Source organism: Salvelinus sp. IW2-2015, linkage group LG15 (genome assembly GCF_002910315.2).
Source record: "Salvelinus sp. IW2-2015 linkage group LG15, ASM291031v2, whole genome shotgun sequence".
NCBI classification, from domain to species: domain Eukaryota; kingdom Metazoa; phylum Chordata; class Actinopteri; order Salmoniformes; family Salmonidae; genus Salvelinus; species Salvelinus sp. IW2-2015.
Window position 1 is genome coordinate 18,686,014 of NC_036855.1, and position 19,293 is coordinate 18,705,306.

General features: G+C 42.0%; 1 protein-coding gene across 2 annotated transcripts; it reads right to left on the reverse strand.

The window, feature by feature from the left end:
• Positions 1–173: 173 nt before the first annotated feature.
• piwil1 (piwi-like RNA-mediated gene silencing 1) lies at positions 174–16,693 on the reverse strand. Of its 2 annotated transcripts, none has more exons than XM_024002556.2 (21): positions 16,577–16,693; positions 15,809–15,893; positions 15,532–15,631; positions 15,242–15,370; positions 14,861–15,075; positions 14,312–14,433; positions 14,062–14,142; positions 13,754–13,951; positions 7,030–7,138; positions 6,816–6,942; positions 6,604–6,721; positions 6,415–6,529; positions 4,612–4,799; positions 4,397–4,469; positions 4,084–4,284; positions 3,869–3,972; positions 3,655–3,725; positions 3,298–3,451; positions 3,068–3,193; positions 2,837–2,984; positions 174–2,663 (listed from the first exon to the last, which is right to left on the reverse strand). In XM_024002556.2, exons 2-21 carry the CDS (start codon positions 15,875–15,877, stop codon positions 2,547–2,549), a joined length of 2,565 nt encoding a protein of 854 aa, XP_023858324.1. In that variant the 5' UTR covers positions 15,878–15,893; positions 16,577–16,693; the 3' UTR covers positions 174–2,546. The 2 variants fall into 2 exon arrangements, with proteins under 2 accessions (XP_023858324.1, XP_023858325.1); XM_024002557.2 differs by having other exon boundaries at positions 16,573–16,693.
• Between the last annotated feature and the right edge of the window lie 2,600 nt (positions 16,694–19,293).

The window sequence follows — 19,293 nt, forward strand, 5'->3', positions numbered from 1 at the left end:
GCTCTTTTTGTACTTTGTCCATTTGTAAATTGTTTTTAAATGTTTATACTTGATTTTCAGACTGCCTTTTTTGTACATTAAAATTTATAATCAAACAGTGCAAAGCTTTCCCCATGGTGTCTTCAAAACCATAATGTTAAAAGTCTGCAATTGTGTGCTAGCTTTATGACAAAAAATATCAGCCTATATTGGTGGTTACAAAATATTGTGTGGGTGTGCATGTGCAAAAAAATTTATCAAATAAATTTCATATTTTGTAATGCTGTTTGCGCTGTGTTTTATTCACCAAATGCCATGGTGCAACAGCAAAGTCAAAGGATTAAAGACTCGATTCAATCCAAATCGTTCAGCGCTGTACKACAATTTGAAATGTAAAGGTAATTTCTGATTGAGCGAACATTGCCTTTAAATTTCTATTGCGCTGTATGTAGTGGAGGTAAATCAAGCCATAAACGTTAATATCAAAGTCCTGAGTATTGACAGAATCGAATTTCTCCAAAAAGGGAAAGGGAAGTGTAATCATCAAAACTTCAAATACTAACTGCTAGACCAGGGGTATTCAACTCTTGCCCTACGAGTTCCAGGGCCTGCTGGTTTTCTGTTATACCTGATAATTAATTGCACCCACCTGGTATAACAGGTCTAAATCAGTCCCTGATTAGAGAGGAACAATGAAAAAAACACAGTGGAACTGGCTTTGAGGTCCAGAGTTGAGTTTGAGCATGCTAGACAGTAATGCAATAACAGTACTACAAAGTTAACTTTTACTGAAGGGTAATCAAATTAAACAAAACTTGATCCACAATTATTTTAATCAATTGATTTAACAGCATATTATTATTATTATTTTTTTTAAACAACATGTCATATACGTGCAACTTTGCGCCAAAGTTGAAACAATAATTTTCAACCTAGACAATAACCTTAATGTTCACTGTGATATTGAACAAAGAGGTACAGTGCGTTCGGAAAGTAATCAAACCCCTTGACTTTTTCCACATTTTGTTATGTTCCAGCCTTATTCTAAAATGGATTAAATATTTTTTTTNAAAAAACAGAAACACCTTATTTACATACGTTTTCAGACCCTTTGCTATGAGACTCGAAATTGAGCTCAGGTGCATTCTGTTTCCATTGATCATCCTTCAGATGTTTCTACAACTTGATTAGAGTCCACCTGTAGTAAATTCAATTGATTGGACATGATTCAGAAAGGCACACACCTGTCTATATAAAAGGTCCCACAGTTGACAGTGTGGGACCTTATAGTTTGGAACCATCAAGACACTTCCTAGAGCCGGCCGGCCAAACTGAGCAATCAAGGGAGCGGGCCTTGGTCACAGAGGTGACCAAGAACCCGATGGAGCTCTGTCAGAGTGACCAGAGTTCCTCTGTGGAGATGGGAGGACCTTCCAGAAGGACAACCATCTCTGCAGCACTCCACCAATTAGACCTTTATGGTATGCCAGATGGAAGCCACTCCTCAGTAAAAGAAGGCAGCCGCTTGGAGTTTGCCAAAAGACACCTAAAGGACTCTGGGACCATGAGAAATAACATTCTCTGGTCTGATGATACCAAGATTTAACTCTTTGGCCTGAATGCCAAGCTTCACATCTGGAGGAAACCTGGCACCATCCCTACGGTGAAGCATGGTGGTGGCAGCATCATGCTGTGGGGATGTTTTTCAGAGGCAGGGACCGGGAGACTAGTCAGGAGAGGCAAAGATTAACAGAGATCCTCAATAAAAACTTGCTCCAGAGCGCTCAGGACCTCAGACTAGGGCGAAGGTTCCTCTTCCAACAGGACAACGACCCTAAGCACACAGCCAAGACAACGCAGGTGTGGCTTRGGGACAAGTCTCTGATTGTCTTTGTGGCCCAGCCAGAGCCCGGACTTGAACCTGGTTGAACATCTCTGGAGACCTGAAAATAGCTGTGCAGTAACGCTCCCCATCCAACCTGACAGAGCTTGAGAGGATCTGCAGAGAAGAAATGGGAGAAACTCCCTAAATACAGGTGTGCCAAGCTTGTAACGTCATACCCAAGAAGTCTTGAGGTTGTACTCGCTGCCAAAGGTGCTTCCACAAAGTACTGAGTAAAGAGTCTGAATACTTACATATTTTTGCTTTGTCATTATTGGGTATTGCGTGCAAATTGATGAGAAAAASAGCAATTTAATCAATTTTTAGAATACGGCTGTAACGTAACAAAATGTGGAGAAAGTCAAGGGGTCTTTCCAAATGCACTGTACAGCCAAAATAAAAGCTGAGGTAGCAAACTTCTCAAAACAGTCTCATACCATGTCACACAAATAAAACACCTTGCAATGACCATCTACAAATATTTTTTCAAATAAAACAGTAGCATAAAACAGAAGAGAATCAAATTGCTGAAGTATAAAAAAATAWAAAAAAATKTCTCCTGTAAATTGGGAAATATCCTAACCACTTTACCCCTAAATAAATTCAGTCAATTTCCTGAACAAAAATCAAACAGTTTCAAGGAAACCAAGTTCTCCAATGTACTCTTTAGGTAGCTTGTGCTCTCTTACAGGTAGTAGAGGAAGTCATCCAGGTTCATGTTGGGCTCTCTGTGGATGCTCTGGCCCACCAGGAAGGCCAATTTGTGGGCATATTGACAGGGTGCAGGCACCCGGATGATTCCCTGGAGATAAGCACACAGAAAACCAATGACATGCATACCCTCAATATACTACTTACTATCATGTCCGAAATAAACAATACTCAACAATATAGCAATCAATAATCAATATGATAGAGCAGTAGTCTTCAGCTAGGAATGTTTGCAATACAACTAGCTACGAGAATCCAGCCTACCTGCCAGTTGTAGTACATGTGGCAGAGTTTGTAGGTTAGTCGCTGCATGTGGTCAGGCTTCAGTCCGCTGCTGTCGTACACCACATTGTAGTGGGTTGGGGAAACACTGCCCATGCGGACGGCCTGGCTGACGATGAAGAAGTCGTACCTGAAAAGGAAAGACAGACAATAAGGATACGCAGTCACATATGATTACATTTCCATGATTGATAAATCAGTCAATGATCATACCATTCTGGGCGGGTGACCTCAGTATCGATGCATGTTCCAGGGGGAGGGTTGGTCAGCTTGCCATCGATGCGGGCAAAGAACCTGGAACTGATGCGCTTCTTCACAACCACCAAGGTGAGTTTGGGTCTAGGAGAGGATAACACAGGAAAGAACAATATCAGCAATAGAATGACTGTTGATTGAAATGGAGTCAATACAGTGGCGAGTTTCTAGAATAGATCGTCTCTTACGCGTAGTCGTGTCCCATGGTCTTGATGGACTCCATGATCTGTGGCACTTCGTAGTTGACCACGCTCTGCAGCATCCCGTCTCCCACTCCGTCTCTGTACACAATGATACGTGACGGCAGGCAGTTGTTGTGCTTCAGCCACGCCTTCAGGGCACCTGGAAAAGAGCCTGCTGTCAGGATACTGGGGATCATGGTCACAAACTTCAATAGGGATAAAACCCTTTCAGCCCTAGACTTTGAAAAAGCTGTCACAAATGTGACTCACTAAATTGGCTCAAATGGATCCTAGAAAAATACTTGGAAGTGAGCTTTTAATAGTTCCTTTTATGTAACAAGTGTTTGATTTGACTGAACATGCCTTGCAGCGCCACCTTGAGTCCGTCCATGATCTCCTGTCCACGGTTCTGCAGCACACACTTTGAGAACCACCTGGGAAATCAGAGGTATGTCCCATTAGTTTAATTGTTAACTCATTCATCATAATATCAGCTTCTGCCATCACACTCTTTGCTTGGCAACAAACCCTGATGGGAAAGTGTCCATGCATGCCTCCTGGCCATAAGGACACATACCTGGACATGCCCTGGTTAAGACTGGCCACCAGAGCTCCAATTGATCTCTTGCCAGCAGCCGTGTCGTGGTAGCAGTCAATGCCCACAATCATCAGCTGCTTCAGCTGTAAAACAGGGAGGTAAGGTGTTTATGTCTTTCAAGTGTAACGGCTTAGCATAGGCACATTCTTCCATTGAAATACATGGGGTGCATTTTATTTGTGCGTGTGTCTTACTGGGATCTCCACGCTCCACAGCTCTCCTCCCATCTTGCAGTTAATCTGCAGGGCGATCTTGGTGGCCACAGTCATGAGGGCCTGTTGTTTGGCGAGGGTGCGGGCCACCACACACTGGCTGGGTGTGGGGCAGTCCACACACAGATACTTCTTCACACTGTCGTACTTGTCCTTTCTGTTGCTGGGCAAGACCACCACCACCTTAGGAAGGAACCCAACACAACTGACAGATTCTTGACAGATAGCTGCAACATGTTTGTAATAACACCATGACAGTCATGTTTAGCCAGACTTTAGCTGAGTGACTACTGACCATCTGGGTTTCTTTCTTAACATTCTGCTGCAGAGCCCTGAGCAGAGACTCCTGGCGGTCCTCGTACTCCACCCTGGAAGAATGGAATGTTATGTCAACTCTGGGATCAAGTCATTTCTCTGGTGAGAAATGGAATACCAAGTGAAGCCTACAACTGGGTAGTGCAGTTCTCTGGATCTTACTCTCTGTGTGTGTGTGTGTGTGTGTGCACTCACATGATGGCCCTCTGCATGCGGATGCCCAGGGGTGTGGAGACCTTGTTGAGGGTCTGCAGGAGGGCCTGGGCCACATCATTGTTCCTGCGGGTGAAGAACATTAACCAGTTCTCCAGTGGTCGGCAACTGATCAGTGGGATGCCTCTCATTTCCTTGGACCAGTCTGCTTGCCAGGGGTTGTACTCATACTAGGAGAAAATACAAGAAATAGCAGTTACATTACATTTGCTGAAAATACCATACTTCAAACATTGAAAGTTAACCTGTTAAATCAGGAAAGTGCAGGAAGACGCCCCTCCCCCATATTCTAATATAAACAACACTAAAACTTTGATTTTGTGTTGTATTAACCTGTCTGGGAACCCCTCGCCAACAGCCAGTGAAATTGCAGGGCGCCAAATTCAAACAACAGAAATCTCATAATTCAAATTTCTCAAACATACAAGTATTATACACCATTTAAAGATAAACTTCTCATTAATCCAACCACAGTGTCCGATTTTAAAAAGGCTTTTCGGCGAAAGCACAACATATCATAATGTTAGGTCAGCACCTAGTCACAGACATCATACAGCCATTTTCCAACCAAAGAGATTAGTCACAAAAAGCAGAAATAGAGAAAATTCATCACTAACCTTTGATATTCTTCATCAGATGACACTCCCGGGACAACATGTTACACAATACATGTATGTTTTGTTTGATAAAGTTCATATTTATATCCAAAAACCTCAGTTCACATTTGGCTTTGCCTCCAAAACATCCCGTGAATTTGCACAGAGCCACATCAATTTACAGAAATACTCATAATAAACTTTGATAAAAGATACAAGTATTATGCACAGAATTATAGATATACTTCTCCTTAATGCAACTGCTTTGTCAGATTTCAAAAAAGCTTTACGGAAAAAGCAAACCATGCAATAATCTGATTACGGCGCTCAGAGACCAAAACAAGCCAAACAGATACCCGCCATGTTGTGGAGTCAACAGAAGTCAGAAATAGCATTATAAATATTCACTTACCTTTGATGATCTTCATCAGAATGCACTCCCAGGAATCCCAGTTCCACAATAAATGTTTGTTTAGTTCGATAAAGTCCATCATTTATGTCCTAATACCTCCTCGTTGTTCGAGCATTGAGTTCACAAATTCAAATTCATGACGCGCGATCACTAGGTCCAGACGAAAAGTCAAAAYGTTCCGTTAAAGTCCGTAAAACATGTCAAACGATGTATAGAATCAATCTTTAGGATGTTTTTAACATAAATCTTCAATAATGTTCCAACCGGAGAATTCCTTTGTCTTTAGAATTGCAATGGAACTCAGGTCGCTCTCAAGTGTGCGCGCGTGATCAGCTCATGGCACTCTGGCAGACCTGTTAATCAGCTCTCATTCGCCCCCACTTCACAGTAGAAGCCTCAAACAAGGTTCTAAAGACTGTTGACATCCAGTGGAAGCCTTAGGAAGTGCAATATGACCCCATAGACACTGTATATTCGATAGGCAATGAGTTGAAAAACTACAAACCTCAGATTTCCCACTTCCTGGTTGGATTTTTCTCAGCTTTTCGCCTGCCATATGAGTTCTGTTATACTCACAGACATCATTCAAACAGTTTTAGAAACTTCAGAGTGTTTTCTATCCAATACTACTAATAATATGCATATATTAGCACCTGGGCCTGAGTAGCAGGAAGTTTACTCTGGGCACGCTTTTCATCCGAACGTGAAAATGCTGCCCCCTWGCCCTAACAGGTTTTAAACAACAATAAAACATTCATTTTGTGTTGGATTATTTACTGTTCTGGAACCCTGCACAATCCTTTCCGCAGGGAGGACTCTGCCTGTGAGGCTCAGGAGTTTGTTGTCAAAGTTGAGTCCCCAGGTATTCAGCTCTGTCTGGGCCTCTGTGTTCCTTCAAAAGAAAGAGATGATCAGTATTGTAATCAATCAAAACTGGGGAATAGAAACCACAGACATTAAACTTACTGGTGGATGTTCCCAACGAAGCGGTTGAGCCGCCCCTCCCTCTGCTCTGGAGTCAGTCTGGTGTGGGTGGACAGGTCCTTCATGATGTTGAAGTCAGCACGCATCTTGTCAGTCAGGCCTTTTGAAGAGTGGTTTGATCACATAATACTTGGCACGACAGTACATTTAACACTTAAAAAACATTTCCAGTGTTTTGTTATAGTCAGTGGTACCTGTGAGGTAGCAGAACTCTGGAACAAGCATGGCCGGCCCTTGGGGCGGTCCTCCAGAAGGACCAATCTTCTTCATATGGCTGATCAGAAGCACCTGGTTGCCGTCAGTGATGTCCAGACCATATTGCTGAAGAGAAATTAAACCACCATTAGTTCAGTCAAGGTTCCATTAAGTGACAACAGCTCATACGCGTGTGTGTGGGACAAAACCTACGGCCTTGTAGTAGTCTTTGAAAGAAATCTCAGAGTCTCCCCTCTTGAATGTGTTGTTGGGAGTATGGTCCCACGCAATGTCATCAATCCTGTAGGTTTTGTTGTTGTACCTAAGGGAAATTATGCATTTACATTAGGATGAAGCCTAATTTTCCATTGTTAATTCATGTCATTGTTACCCATGGCAGAATCTTAACATGTTATCAATAGTGCGTATGTGAAATACATGGAAGCAAAGACCATAGCCCTTTACACTCGTACTCAGGGTTGAAAAATGGCAGTTGGCCACTAACATGCTATACATGACGTCAGAGCTCTGGCTCTCCGCTTTATGGCGCTGTATGGGTTTTGACTYACAAAGATTCTGAACTTGAGCACCTCACACAACAAGAAATTGCCCCCATCCCTRCCGGTAACTGACCAGCATTTTTTGTTGTTTGAGTGAGGGAAATGCTGTAAATTGATGACTATGTATTTTGAAAGATGAGACGTTGAGGATTATAATAAACACAGCTTTGATGTCATACAAGCCAGCCAAACAACTGTGAGTCCAAATGTGCATATACAGTGTTAACGTTTAACATCACTGTGTTTGATGTACAGTTACAAGATGACATGGCTTCATACACTGGGTTGTTTTTAACAGAATGTGCTTGTTTGTTTATTGTGAAGAAAACTCCCCGAAGCACACGCACCTGAATGCACTCATGACCAGGGGTTGGTTCAGGGAACTGACCAGAGAACTGTAAAATAAATACCTTTTTCAAGGAACAGAAACGGAACCTGTAACCATACTGTAATCCATACTATTCCGGAACAGAACCGTTATTTTAAAAGCATGGGAAGCAGTTAACGTTATTTTATGTTCCAGACTTTTTTCTAGTCCCACAACAAAATGCCTATTCAAAGCCCTCACGCTGTCCCTTAGAAACTTATTCCAGTGTCTGCCTTCAAGCTGAAAATCTTTGCCTGTTTAGGCTACCTGCCCCTCCCACCTCCAAAGCATAGGCTACTGTATTGAGGTAACAAGCTTGATTCAGAAGATAGGGAGAGATTTTTAATTAGCGAGAGAAGAATGGATTAATTTCCAATGCTAGTTCAGGATACTATAGGCCTAGTTATAACGTTTCACGTGGGATTTACAAAGACGCGTTTTTAATTCTGGTGTCGCACAGAAGCTTGTTAGCTAGCAAGGTCAAGCGTGTTAGTGCGCTAGCTCGAAGGACACTCAGTTACCCCATAGAAGCCACTCACAGGTATAATTCTGTGGGCCTAATATGTCATAACAAGATGCCTAAGCGAGTCAAGCCTCCTCCTCAACCCATCRGCAAAATTTGGCATCTTGCACCAGGCTACACTTGTCTGTTCATCACACATGTAAACAGCTAGCTTGCCTTCTCCATCTGCACTGATTGAAGTAATTTAATGAGCTGTAAATGTAAAAAATAATTAAAATGGTGAATAAAAAATAAAAAAAAGGAACGCTATAAACTCAGGGCCCTGTGCAACTGGGTCCTGGACTTCATGACGGGCAGCCGCCAGGTGGTGGAGGTAGGTAACAACATCTCCACTACTCTGCTCATTAACACAAAGGCCCCACAAGGGTACATGCTCAGCCCTGTACTCCCTGTTCACCCATGACTGCGTGGCCACGCAAGCCTCCAACTCAATCATGGAGTTTGCAGACGACAACAGTGGTAGGTAGGCTTGATTACCAACAACGACGAGAAAGCCTACAGGGAGGTGAAGGCCCTGGCGGAGTGGTACCAGGAAAATAACCTCTCCCTCAACAAAACAAAGGAGCTGATTGTGGACGGGGGTTGGAGCACGTCCTCACCATTCTTCGGCGTACACATCACTGACAATCTGAAGAAATTCGGCTTGGCCCTCAACATACATACCACGCGGGTTAAGTGCGCGTTGCAAAATAAATGTACACATACATGTTATTCTATCATCGCACCGTCAACAAACATCTGCGTAGCCAGGCGTTAAAATAGAACTTGGTTCTATTTGTGAAGCTTAACGCGCTGGAAGTCCCGGCTCTCCCATCTCCTCATTGGTTTTTAGGAGCATATACCCACGTGGATGATTGAACGATTAACTGAGGTCCACACTCCAGTSCAGATGGTGGTGGTAGTGCACCTTAAAGTTGGTTGCCAACCGCCATAAAGTTCAAAGAAGACTGGAGGAGAGATTACTAGAATCTAACTCGCTTTACCCTTTTATCTGTGGATTAATTTGTCAGAGTAGAGGACCTTGAGCATTTCAGGTAAAATAACAACCCAGCTAGCAACAGCAAACTACCGAACTAAAGTGCCTTGATTGTTAAATTATTTTCGACCTGTCCCCAAATTAATATGGTTGGTTCATAGTTCGTTTGATATTTCAACCTGCATGTCCTGATCGCGTCTAGTGTGGATGGATAAAATAAACATCACCGGGGGCACACTGCCCGCCCTCCAGGACATTTACAGCACCCGGTGTCACAGGAAGGCAAAAAAGATCATCAAGGACATTAACCACCCAAGCCAAGGCCTGTTCACCCCGCTATCATTCAGAAGGCGAGGTCAGTACAGGTGCATCAAAGCAGGGACTGAGAGACTGAAAAACAGCTTCTATCTGAAGGCCATCATACTTAGTCACCACTAGACYGCCTCAGCCCAGTACCCTGCATTCGGAAATCTCTTTATCCACATTTTATTATGTTACAGCCTTATTCTAAAATGTATTAAATAATTGTTTTCCCTCAATCTACACGCAACACCCCATAATGACAGAGCGAAAACAGGTTTAGACATTTTTACAAATTCATTAAAAATAAGTATTTACAGTTGAAGTCAGAAGTTCACATACACTCATTTTTCAACSACTCCACAAATTTCTTYTTAACAAACTGTAGTTTTGGCAAGRCAGTTAGGACATCTACTTTGTGCATGACACAAGTAATTTTTCCCAACAATTGTRTACAGACAGATTATTTCACTTATTCACTGCATCACAATTCCAGTGGTTCAAATGTTTACAAGTTGACTGTGCCTTTTAACAGATTGGAAAATTCCAGAAAATTATGTCATGGCTTGAGAAGATTCTGATAAGCTAATTGACATCATTTGGGCTAATTGACATCATTTGAGTTAATTGGAGGTGTACCTGTGGATGTATTTCAAGGCCTACCTTCAAACTCAGTGCCTCTTTGCTTGACATCATGGGAAAATCAAAGGAAATCAGCCAAGACCTCCACAAGTCTGGTTCATCCTTGGGAGCAATTTCCAAACGCCTGAAGGTACCACGTTCATCTGTACAAACAATAGTACGCAAGTATAATCACCAAGAGACCACGCAGCCATCATACCGCTCAGGAAGGAGACGCGTTCTGTCTCCTAGAGATTAACGTACTTTGGTGCAAATCAATCCCAGACCAACAGCAAATGACCGTGTGAAGATGCTGGAGGAAACAAGGTCAAAAGTATCAATATCCACAGAACAAAACGAGTCCTATATCGACATAACCTGAAAGGCCACTCAGCAAGGAAGAAGCCACTGCTCCAAAACTGCACTAAAAAAGCCGGACTACGGTTTGCAACTGCACATGGGGACAAAGATCGTACTTTTTGGAGAAATGTCCTCTGGTCTGATGAAACAAAAATAGAACTGTTTGGCCATAATGACCATCGTTATGTTTGGAGGAAAAAGGCGGAGGCTTGCAAGCCAAAGAACACCATCCGAACTGTGAAGCACGGGGGTGGCAGCATCATGTTGTGGGGATGCTTTGCTACAGGAGTGACTGGTGCACTTCACAAAATAGATGGCACCACGAGGAAGGAAAATTATGTGGATATATTGAAGCAACATCTCAAGACATCAGTCAGGAGGTTAAAGCTTGGTCGCAATTGGGTCTTCCAAATGGACAATGACCCCAAGCATACTTCCAAAGTTGTGGCCAAATGGCTTAAGGGCAACAACGTCAAGGTATTGGAGTGGCCCTCACAAAGCCCTGACCTCAATCCCATAGAAAATTTGTGGGCAGAACTGAAAAAGTGTGTGCGAGCAAGGAGGCCTACAAACCTGACTCAGTTACACCAGCTCTGTCAGGAGGAATGGGCCAAAATTCACCCAACTTATTGTGGGAAGCTTGTGGAAGGCTACCCGAAACGCTTGACCCAAGTTAAACCATTTAAAGGCAATGCTACCAGATACTAATTGAGTGTATGTAAACTTCTGACCCACTGGGAATGTGATGATATAAATAAAAGCTGAAAGAAATCAATCACTTCCAACTTCAACTGTACATAAGTATTTAGACCCTTTGCTATGAGACTCAAAACTGAGCTCTGGTGCATCGTGTTTCCATTGATCATCCTTGATATGTTTCTACAACTTCATTTGAGTCTTTCTGTGGTAAATTAAATTGATTGGACATGATTTGGAAAGGCACTCACTTGTCTATATAAGGTCCCACCGTTGACAGTGCATGTCAGAGTAAAAACCAATCTAGGTCTAAGGAATTGTCCATAGAGCTCTGAGACAGGATTGTGTCGAGGCACAGATCTGAGTAAGGGTACAAAAAACGTCAGCAACATTGAAGGTCCCCAAGAACACAAGGGCCTCCATCATTCAGGGGCGGCAGGTAGCCTAGTGGTTAGAGCATTGCACCATTAACCAAAAGGTTGCTAGATCAAATCCCCGAGCTGACATGGTAAAAATCTGTCCTTCTGCCCCCGATCAAGGCAGTTAACCCACTGTTCCTAGGTGGTTATTGTAAATAAGAATGTGTTCTTAACTGATTGCCTAGTTAAATAAAGGTTAAATAAATAAAAAATGCTTAAATGGAAGAAGTTTGGAACCACCAAGACTCTTCCTAGAGCTGGCTGCCCAGGCAAACTGAGCAATCATGGGTGAAGGGCCTTGGTCAGGGAGGTGACCAAGAACCAAATGGTCATTTTGACAGTGCTCCAGATTTCCTCTGTGGAGATGGGAGAACCTTCCAGTAGGACATCCATCTCTGCAGCAGTCCACCAATCAGGCATTTATGGTAGAGTCGGAATCCAGACGGAATCCACTCCTCAGTAAAAGGCACATGACAGCCCACTTGGAGTTTGCCAAAAGGCACTTAACGGGATTCAGACCATGAGAAACACAATTTTCTGGTCTGATGAAACCAAGATTGAACTCTTTGGCGTCACGTCTGGAGGAAACCAGGCACCGCTCATCACTTAGCCAATACCATCCCTACGGCGAAGCATGGTGGTGGCAGCATCTGTAGGGATGCTGTGGGGATGTTTTTCCAGCAGCAGGAACCGGGAGACTATTCAAGATCGAGGGAAAGATGAACGGAAAAAAGTACAGAGAAACCCTTGATGAAAACCTGCTCCAGGGCATTCAGGACCTCAGACTGGGACGAAGGTTCACCTTCCAACAGGACAACGACACTAAGCACACAGCCAAGACAATGCAGGAGTGGCTTCGGAAKAAGTCTCTGAATGTCATTGAGTGGCCAAGCCAGAGGCTGGACTTGAACCTGATCTAACATCTCTGGAGAGACCTGAAAATAACTGTGCAGTGACGCTCCCCATTCAACCTGACAGCGTGTGAGAGGATCTGCAGAGAAGAATGGGAGATAATACAGGTGTGCCAAGCTTGTAGCGTCATACCCAAGAAGACTCAAGGCTGTAATCGCTGCCAAAGGTGCTTCAACAAAGTACTGAGTAAAGGGTCTGAACACTTGTGTAAATGTGAGTTTAAAAATTCTTAATACATTTGCGCACAAAAAAAAAAACTTTTGCTTTGTCATTTTGGGGTATTGTGTGTAGATTAAATATATATATATATTGTTTTTTATTGCCTTGCAAAAGCGTAACACTAAGATCCTATTTTATAACTTTGCTAGTAATGTTGTCAATAGAACAAGCTTTCAAATCATGCCCACCTGACCTAGATTGCGATTTATAATGGACTGTTTTTGGATTGCGTAAACAACAGTAACTGTGTGATGGTGGGGATGCAGAGTTGTGTTCCAAAGTAAACTACAAATGTGAATGCTCCAGTTCGTCAACGGCACAGCTAGTAGAGCTCAAAAATATACATTACTGTTGAATGTAGGCAACAACATCTCCACTACCGTGCTCTTTAACACAAAGGCCCCACAAGGGTGCATGTTCAGCACCCCCCTGTACTCCCTGTTCACCCATGACTTTTATGGGTGCAGTGAAACTGCTTAGGAACTGTACACACTTTGGAAAGGTGGGTGGCTACTTGGAGACACCAGTTAGTCCTCTCACTCAAACCCTTGTAATTTGTTGGTCATATGTCACACCTACCCCACATTTTCCAGGAATAGTCTTATGTTACTGAATGTATCCAGAGTATTTTCAGATTGTCATCAACAAATGTGAAAAGTACAGAAAATTGTATATCAAGTGTAATGTTTGGATTTAGTCTTGTGTCAGGTGAACTGTTGTGTACTCACCTTCGGTCTAATAATTTTCCCATTATCTATGAACTGTTCCCTTTCAATTGCTACCATGGCTATGCATATGTTTTACATATTTATTCTGTAAGAAAAATGTCAATTTAGCCTTATCCATATAGGCCAATTCCCAGAAGTGTAAAGGGATAACACTTTTCAAGCAGTTGTTCCCTATGCCAAGATTAACAGATTTAGGATTTAATCCGATTAGACTCCTGTAGTTCAGTATTGAAGACACTATAGTAATGGGTCTTACTTGGTGAGGACGATGAGTCCCACCAGCTCCTTGGTGCAGGCCTCTGGGAAGCGCTGATCTCCACTCTGCTGCCTGAGGCCCATCATGAAGCTGAGCACCGTCTCACTGCGCAGCACCTTGTGGCTCACGTCCGTGCACAGCATGATGCTGGACTCGTACTGGAGGATGGTGGAAGTAAAACCGGGCCAGATGGTCAGCCTGAAGAACACACACAGCACACAGTGAAAAACGCCAAAAGACATCACACAGCTTAATTCTGGATCTATAGTCTCCATAGAGTCCACTGTTGAGGCTAGTGAAATACAGACCTGTGCTGTGGGATATTAAGTGGGTCTGTTGGGTTGTAGTAATGGCGTCCAATCTGCTGCATGTTCAGCATCCTCAGCACTCTGAAAACAAGAACAGACAACTGTTAGGCAATGATGGAGTAGAGCCACGGTTAGGGTTTTAGTGTTAACATGTCACTGTCCACTATTTTACAGATATGGAATATTATTTTCAGAGTTTTGAAACTCAAAGCTGTGAACACGACAATGACCCTTCAGTAGGTGTTCTGACCTTCTGAAGATGATGTTGTAGAACTGCAGGCACACTGGAGAAGTGGGGGGCAGCTCATTGGTCAGAGTGACAGTGATCTGGACTTTCTCACCCATTCTGGTCTCACTGTACAGCACAGTCTCCTATAAACAAAAAAAGTGTATCTAAAGACCCAGCAGATTAAGAATAATCTATTAATTTAAGTCTAAAAAGCAACTAGGTGCCAAACAGCCTTCTATGTTGTTTAACAGAAGCTTAAAGCTGCAATATGCAACTTTTTGGGCACCCCCAACCAAATTCACATAGAAGGTTTGAGCCTTAGTTTCGGGTTTTGTACAAGACAATATTTTGGTATTTTAAAATATTTCAGTGGTTTAGATGGTACAATGATTATTGTTTTGTCAAACTAAAATTAAGCAAACTATTAGAATTTTAGCAATCAGGAAAAGGCAGAGCGATTTCTGCATATTGCACCTTTAACTGTAAATCCCATGTTACACAGGAAGTTAGTACTAAATTACATCACTACATAAAGCCACCAGAGGAATAGTGCCCTCCAGTGTACTGTACCGTGTTGTGCAGTTTGTGAGGCAGGAAGAGGAGGGCTCCATCAAAGGTGCGAGCTTTGCCTAGTGTCTCCTCATGCTGATACATGAGGGCAGAACGTAGGCGCCGTGACTCCATGACAGGCTTGAAGTCCACATGGTACTGGTACAGCACCCACTGAGGGCGGGACAGGATCTTGAAGAAGTTGGCTTTCAGCTCAATGGGAGACCCAGAAAAACCTGAGGAAATATCAAAGGTTACCGTTAAACCTGACTGCAGCCAGGGCAATTTTAATTTCGAAATCTTTACTAAATGATTTAGCTCAGTAACACTTTGGGGGTTTTTAAATAAGGATGTATCATGGCAATTCCTGTCAAACCATGTAGTCATAAGCCATTTACACACCAGACTTGGACTCTCTCACATGCTCCATGGCCTGCCTGGTGTTGATTCCTGCATCATGAAAGTCACGACGCCGTCCACCTCTCTCTCCAATCTTCACCTGCTGAAACCCTGCAGATATCTGAATAACGGCTGTGAAAAAACAAAACACGAATTATTTAAGTCAGCCTTCTATCGTTCATTGTAAATGTATGCACAGCATTTTTTCATTTCCATTAAATTCAGCTATCCATAATCAGTTGTTTTGGGAGTTAATGTCATATTAGATGATCCAGAGGAAAAGCGCACTGCACCTTCGGAGGACACAGCCCCTGGGGCAGTTCTCTGTCTTCCTCGACCCACAAGCTCACCCTCAGAGGGGGGAGCTTCACGTGCTGTCTCCTGAAAGGGTGTCTGCAGGTAAGATCAGACTCATATCAGATAAGACAACTGTAATTTCTTACATTTGATTAACAAACACCTTAAGATTCAAGTACTTTAATTATTTCATCAAAACGAAAGTGTTAAKATTTACTACTCCAGGCCCTAGTTAACAGATAGCATATTAACTAGTTGCTCATGCAGACTAACCATGCCAGGTGCCGCAGTCTCTTGACCGCGCGCTCGGCCCCTTGATCGTGCTCGTGCACGGCCAGTCATTTTCAGCTTCTAAAACCTGGAGAAGACAGTGTTATTGCAAAGAATTTACCCATTTACTAAAATATTTTGATAACTATGTTCATTGTAAGATAGCTAATTGGTAGCTGGTTTAGCTCGCTAATAGTGTCAACCAAGTTTGAGCACATACATTAAAAAGTCACTTGCAACACATTTACTTGCCAAAGCCTAGCTAGACCAACAAAAACAGTACCTGTAGCCAACTATTACAATTATTTCAACAACAAATAGTGAAGAGAAATTMGTTGACAAAGGTAAAAGCACGCGCTGGGAAGTGGCTGGCTAGCTACTTCCACAATGAAGTAAAAAGATGCATGGCAGGCACATGGCCCCTTAAAGCTAGTTTAGCTAGCTAGCATTGGAGTGACTGCTAACTATCTTTGCACATTAAATTGACAAAAAAAACACGTTTCATTACAACTTATTTTCAACAAGCTCACACGATAAGTTTTCGTGATGTCTAAAAAACCCCCAACAAGAATGTTGTTTAGCTAGCCAGCCAACATTTTCTAGCTAACTCACGTTAGCGCTAACATTAGTTGACAACATTTAACGTACAAAATTCAATTCATGTAAATTAACAGATTCCATTCTTCACATGAAGTTAATGTATACACTTAACGTCTATCAGAATCTTTGGTGATTTATGTAAATATGATATCAATATTTCTACCTACTTACAAACTCAACCTAGACAAAGAACGAATCAGTAGCAGCGATTAAATTTTTGTCTTGCTTGAACGCAGTATGTGTAGGTCTTCTCACTTCAAAGTATTACTACGCTCGTCAAATTTGCGAATGAAATGAACAGTTCAACGCGTAACATCTTATTTTAAAACATATTTTACTAATTGGATAAAATATGTTTGTTTTCAAGTAAAAAATGGATCCAAAAATTCTAACTATACATATGTGCAAAACGGAGGAGAGAAAGATATATATTGGAATGGAAAGATAATAGATAATAAATAAGCGGAGTGATCTTCATGACCTTGAAAGTTTTCAGTATACCTCTCGCACCTGCCAGCTGCAATTTTACAAATATCCACCAGATGGAGATAAAGTACAGGCCTGGCAGCTACACAAACCGACATAAACCCATGTCTATACATCGGCCTAGTAGACTACATGATTATAATCTAGACATACTTTTATAATTTCTAGAAAATAAACTCTTATCTTGTTGACATCATAAAACACATTTRTTTCATAATAATACACAGGGTGGTGTCATGCAAAAGCCCAAGGAACACACATCATCTTAAATTATATCAGGCCTACTCACTACTCATGCCCTATAATTAATAACATAAGAATTGTCTTGTGTTTGGATGTGTTGTGCTATTCAAAATTAAGTATCCAACATAGTCCAATAATCTGCAATTATAATTTATTCCATAGCAAATACCTAATTTATTTATCAGAATCTAGCCTTAAACTCAGAGATGTGTTTTGATACTGTCAGAGATTATACTTGGTAGAAGTCCCCCTACTGTGCCACTTTGGTCTGTTTCATCACCATGATTTGTTTTGATGTTGACTAGATCAATGGGAAATGCCTGTTTCGGCGGAGCACATTGCTCAACATGGATTCTGGATGGACATGTATCTAATTTCCTCTGGATGTTCAAAGGAAAAGTGATCTAGGGGTTGTGCGATTTTTCCCGATAAATTGCTGCTGATGTTAGTGTTGTGCTTGCATCATCTCAGTTTTTGATGAGCTGTTTTGGTAAGCAAAGAATAATGAGGAAGCATGGATAGTGAAACTTTTAACAGAGCCTGAAGTTTTTTTCCTTGCAGCCCAGACTCTCCAATCATCTAGCTGTGATACCTAAACTTTGCCACTGTCATCCCTTRTAATTCTGTATGCCCATTGTTCTTTTCATAGGAGCAATCTCTCTTGGTTCTATCAAACATTACTGTGCATAATTTGTTTAATGACTTCCTCTTACATTGGTTTTTACATGCACAAGTGGGCAAACAGACCATCATGTACTAAGTACTCACCCATAGTTACTGGAGGCCAGAACTTTCCTGAAGACTGGGATGGACCATTCCTTTTCTTCTTTCGGAGCTCCTCTTGACATTGATAAAATATGTTAATGATTGTGTGACAGTCACTTTTATTTCTCTTTCACGTTCTTTCAAGGGGGCTAAAATAAAAGTCAACATTTCTTCTCCCACCCTTCCTCCCCTTCACCGTCTCACCCTTTATCCATTAGAAAATAAGTTGCCATTTTGAGGAAGATGTACGCAAGTCTTTCATGTCTGAGATCTAAGAGGGATTACTGATTCAGACCTGAGGGACCAGTCTGAGAGGAATCGCTCCAGTCACTGTTTACCTGCCTGACAAAAGGGAGAGAGATGATTTTATTTGTTTTAATTAACCTTTATTTAACTAGGCAAGTCAGTTAAAATCTAATTCGTATTTACAATGACGGCCTACCCCGGCCAAACCCTCCCCTAACTTAGACGACACTGGGCCAATTGTGCGCCGCCCTATGGTACTCCCGATCACGGCCGGTTGTGATACAGCCCGGGATCGAACCAGGGTCTGTTGTGACGCCTCTAGCACAAATGAGAGAGAAAGGAGACAGAGGATAGACAGAAGAGGGAGAGGGGGCGTCAGTGTCATCAACATTCATTTAGTGCTTTATCCTACGTAAGGATTATAACTTATTTTCGTCAATCCCTTATTATAAATAAATAAAAAAGCCACTGGACCACTTAATGGACAACAAACAAGGGAAAAACAATACACAAACATAACTCTGTATAGTGTTTGTCTTTAAAAAGACAATGTGTAATGTGTAAAAAGTTGATGATGGGCCAATTAAATGCAAATGAGAGGTAAATGCTCCATATAAAGTGCTAATTGAACATCTGGAAACGTAAAGCGGGCCCCTCTGGGAAGATGTCATAAAACTCCCTTCTCCTTAGAGCAACAAGACCCTTTTCTTTTAGAGGACAGTTCGGCAGTTTTTTTGTCTTTAGAACTTCTTCACTTGGAGTAACAAAGTCAATTATTACAAGATCATAATCACACCCATCTTACATCTGAAGGGAGTAATGCTATTCTTCTCAATGTGCATTAGGCTATACAAGAAAATACAGATTTCCCTCAAATTCTATTTGGTATTTGGGGTAGCTAGATTGGCCAACCATGAGACAGAAAAAACTACTTCAAATTGAAGCTGGAATGTATTTTTATCAGTAGCTCCAAGTGATAAACAGTGGTGTGGCTTCTGAAAATATTTGTATCTATCATATCACCTTTCACTCCAATGATAAGACATCAGACACATACTTTTAAGGGCTTCTTTGGGAAGAAAACGTTTCCTTCAAACACCACCCCTTCCCTTAAACAACAACAACAAAGGCCAAAGCCAAAAAATAAA

Bases quoted from the DNA above. Each gene is read 5' to 3' on its own strand.
- piwil1 (XM_024002556.2), bottom strand. From the start codon at position 15,877: ATGACTGGCCGTGCACGAGCACGATCAAGGGGCCGAGCGCGCGGTCAA. The intron at 7,139-13,753 runs GTAAGACCCATT...AATTTCCCTTAG, and splicing joins GGACTCATCGTCCTCACCAA to GTACAACAACAAAACCTACA. The intron at 2,985-3,067 runs GTATGATCATTG...TTTCCTTTTCAG, and splicing joins GAGGTCACCCGCCCAGAATG to GTACGACTTCTTCATCGTCA.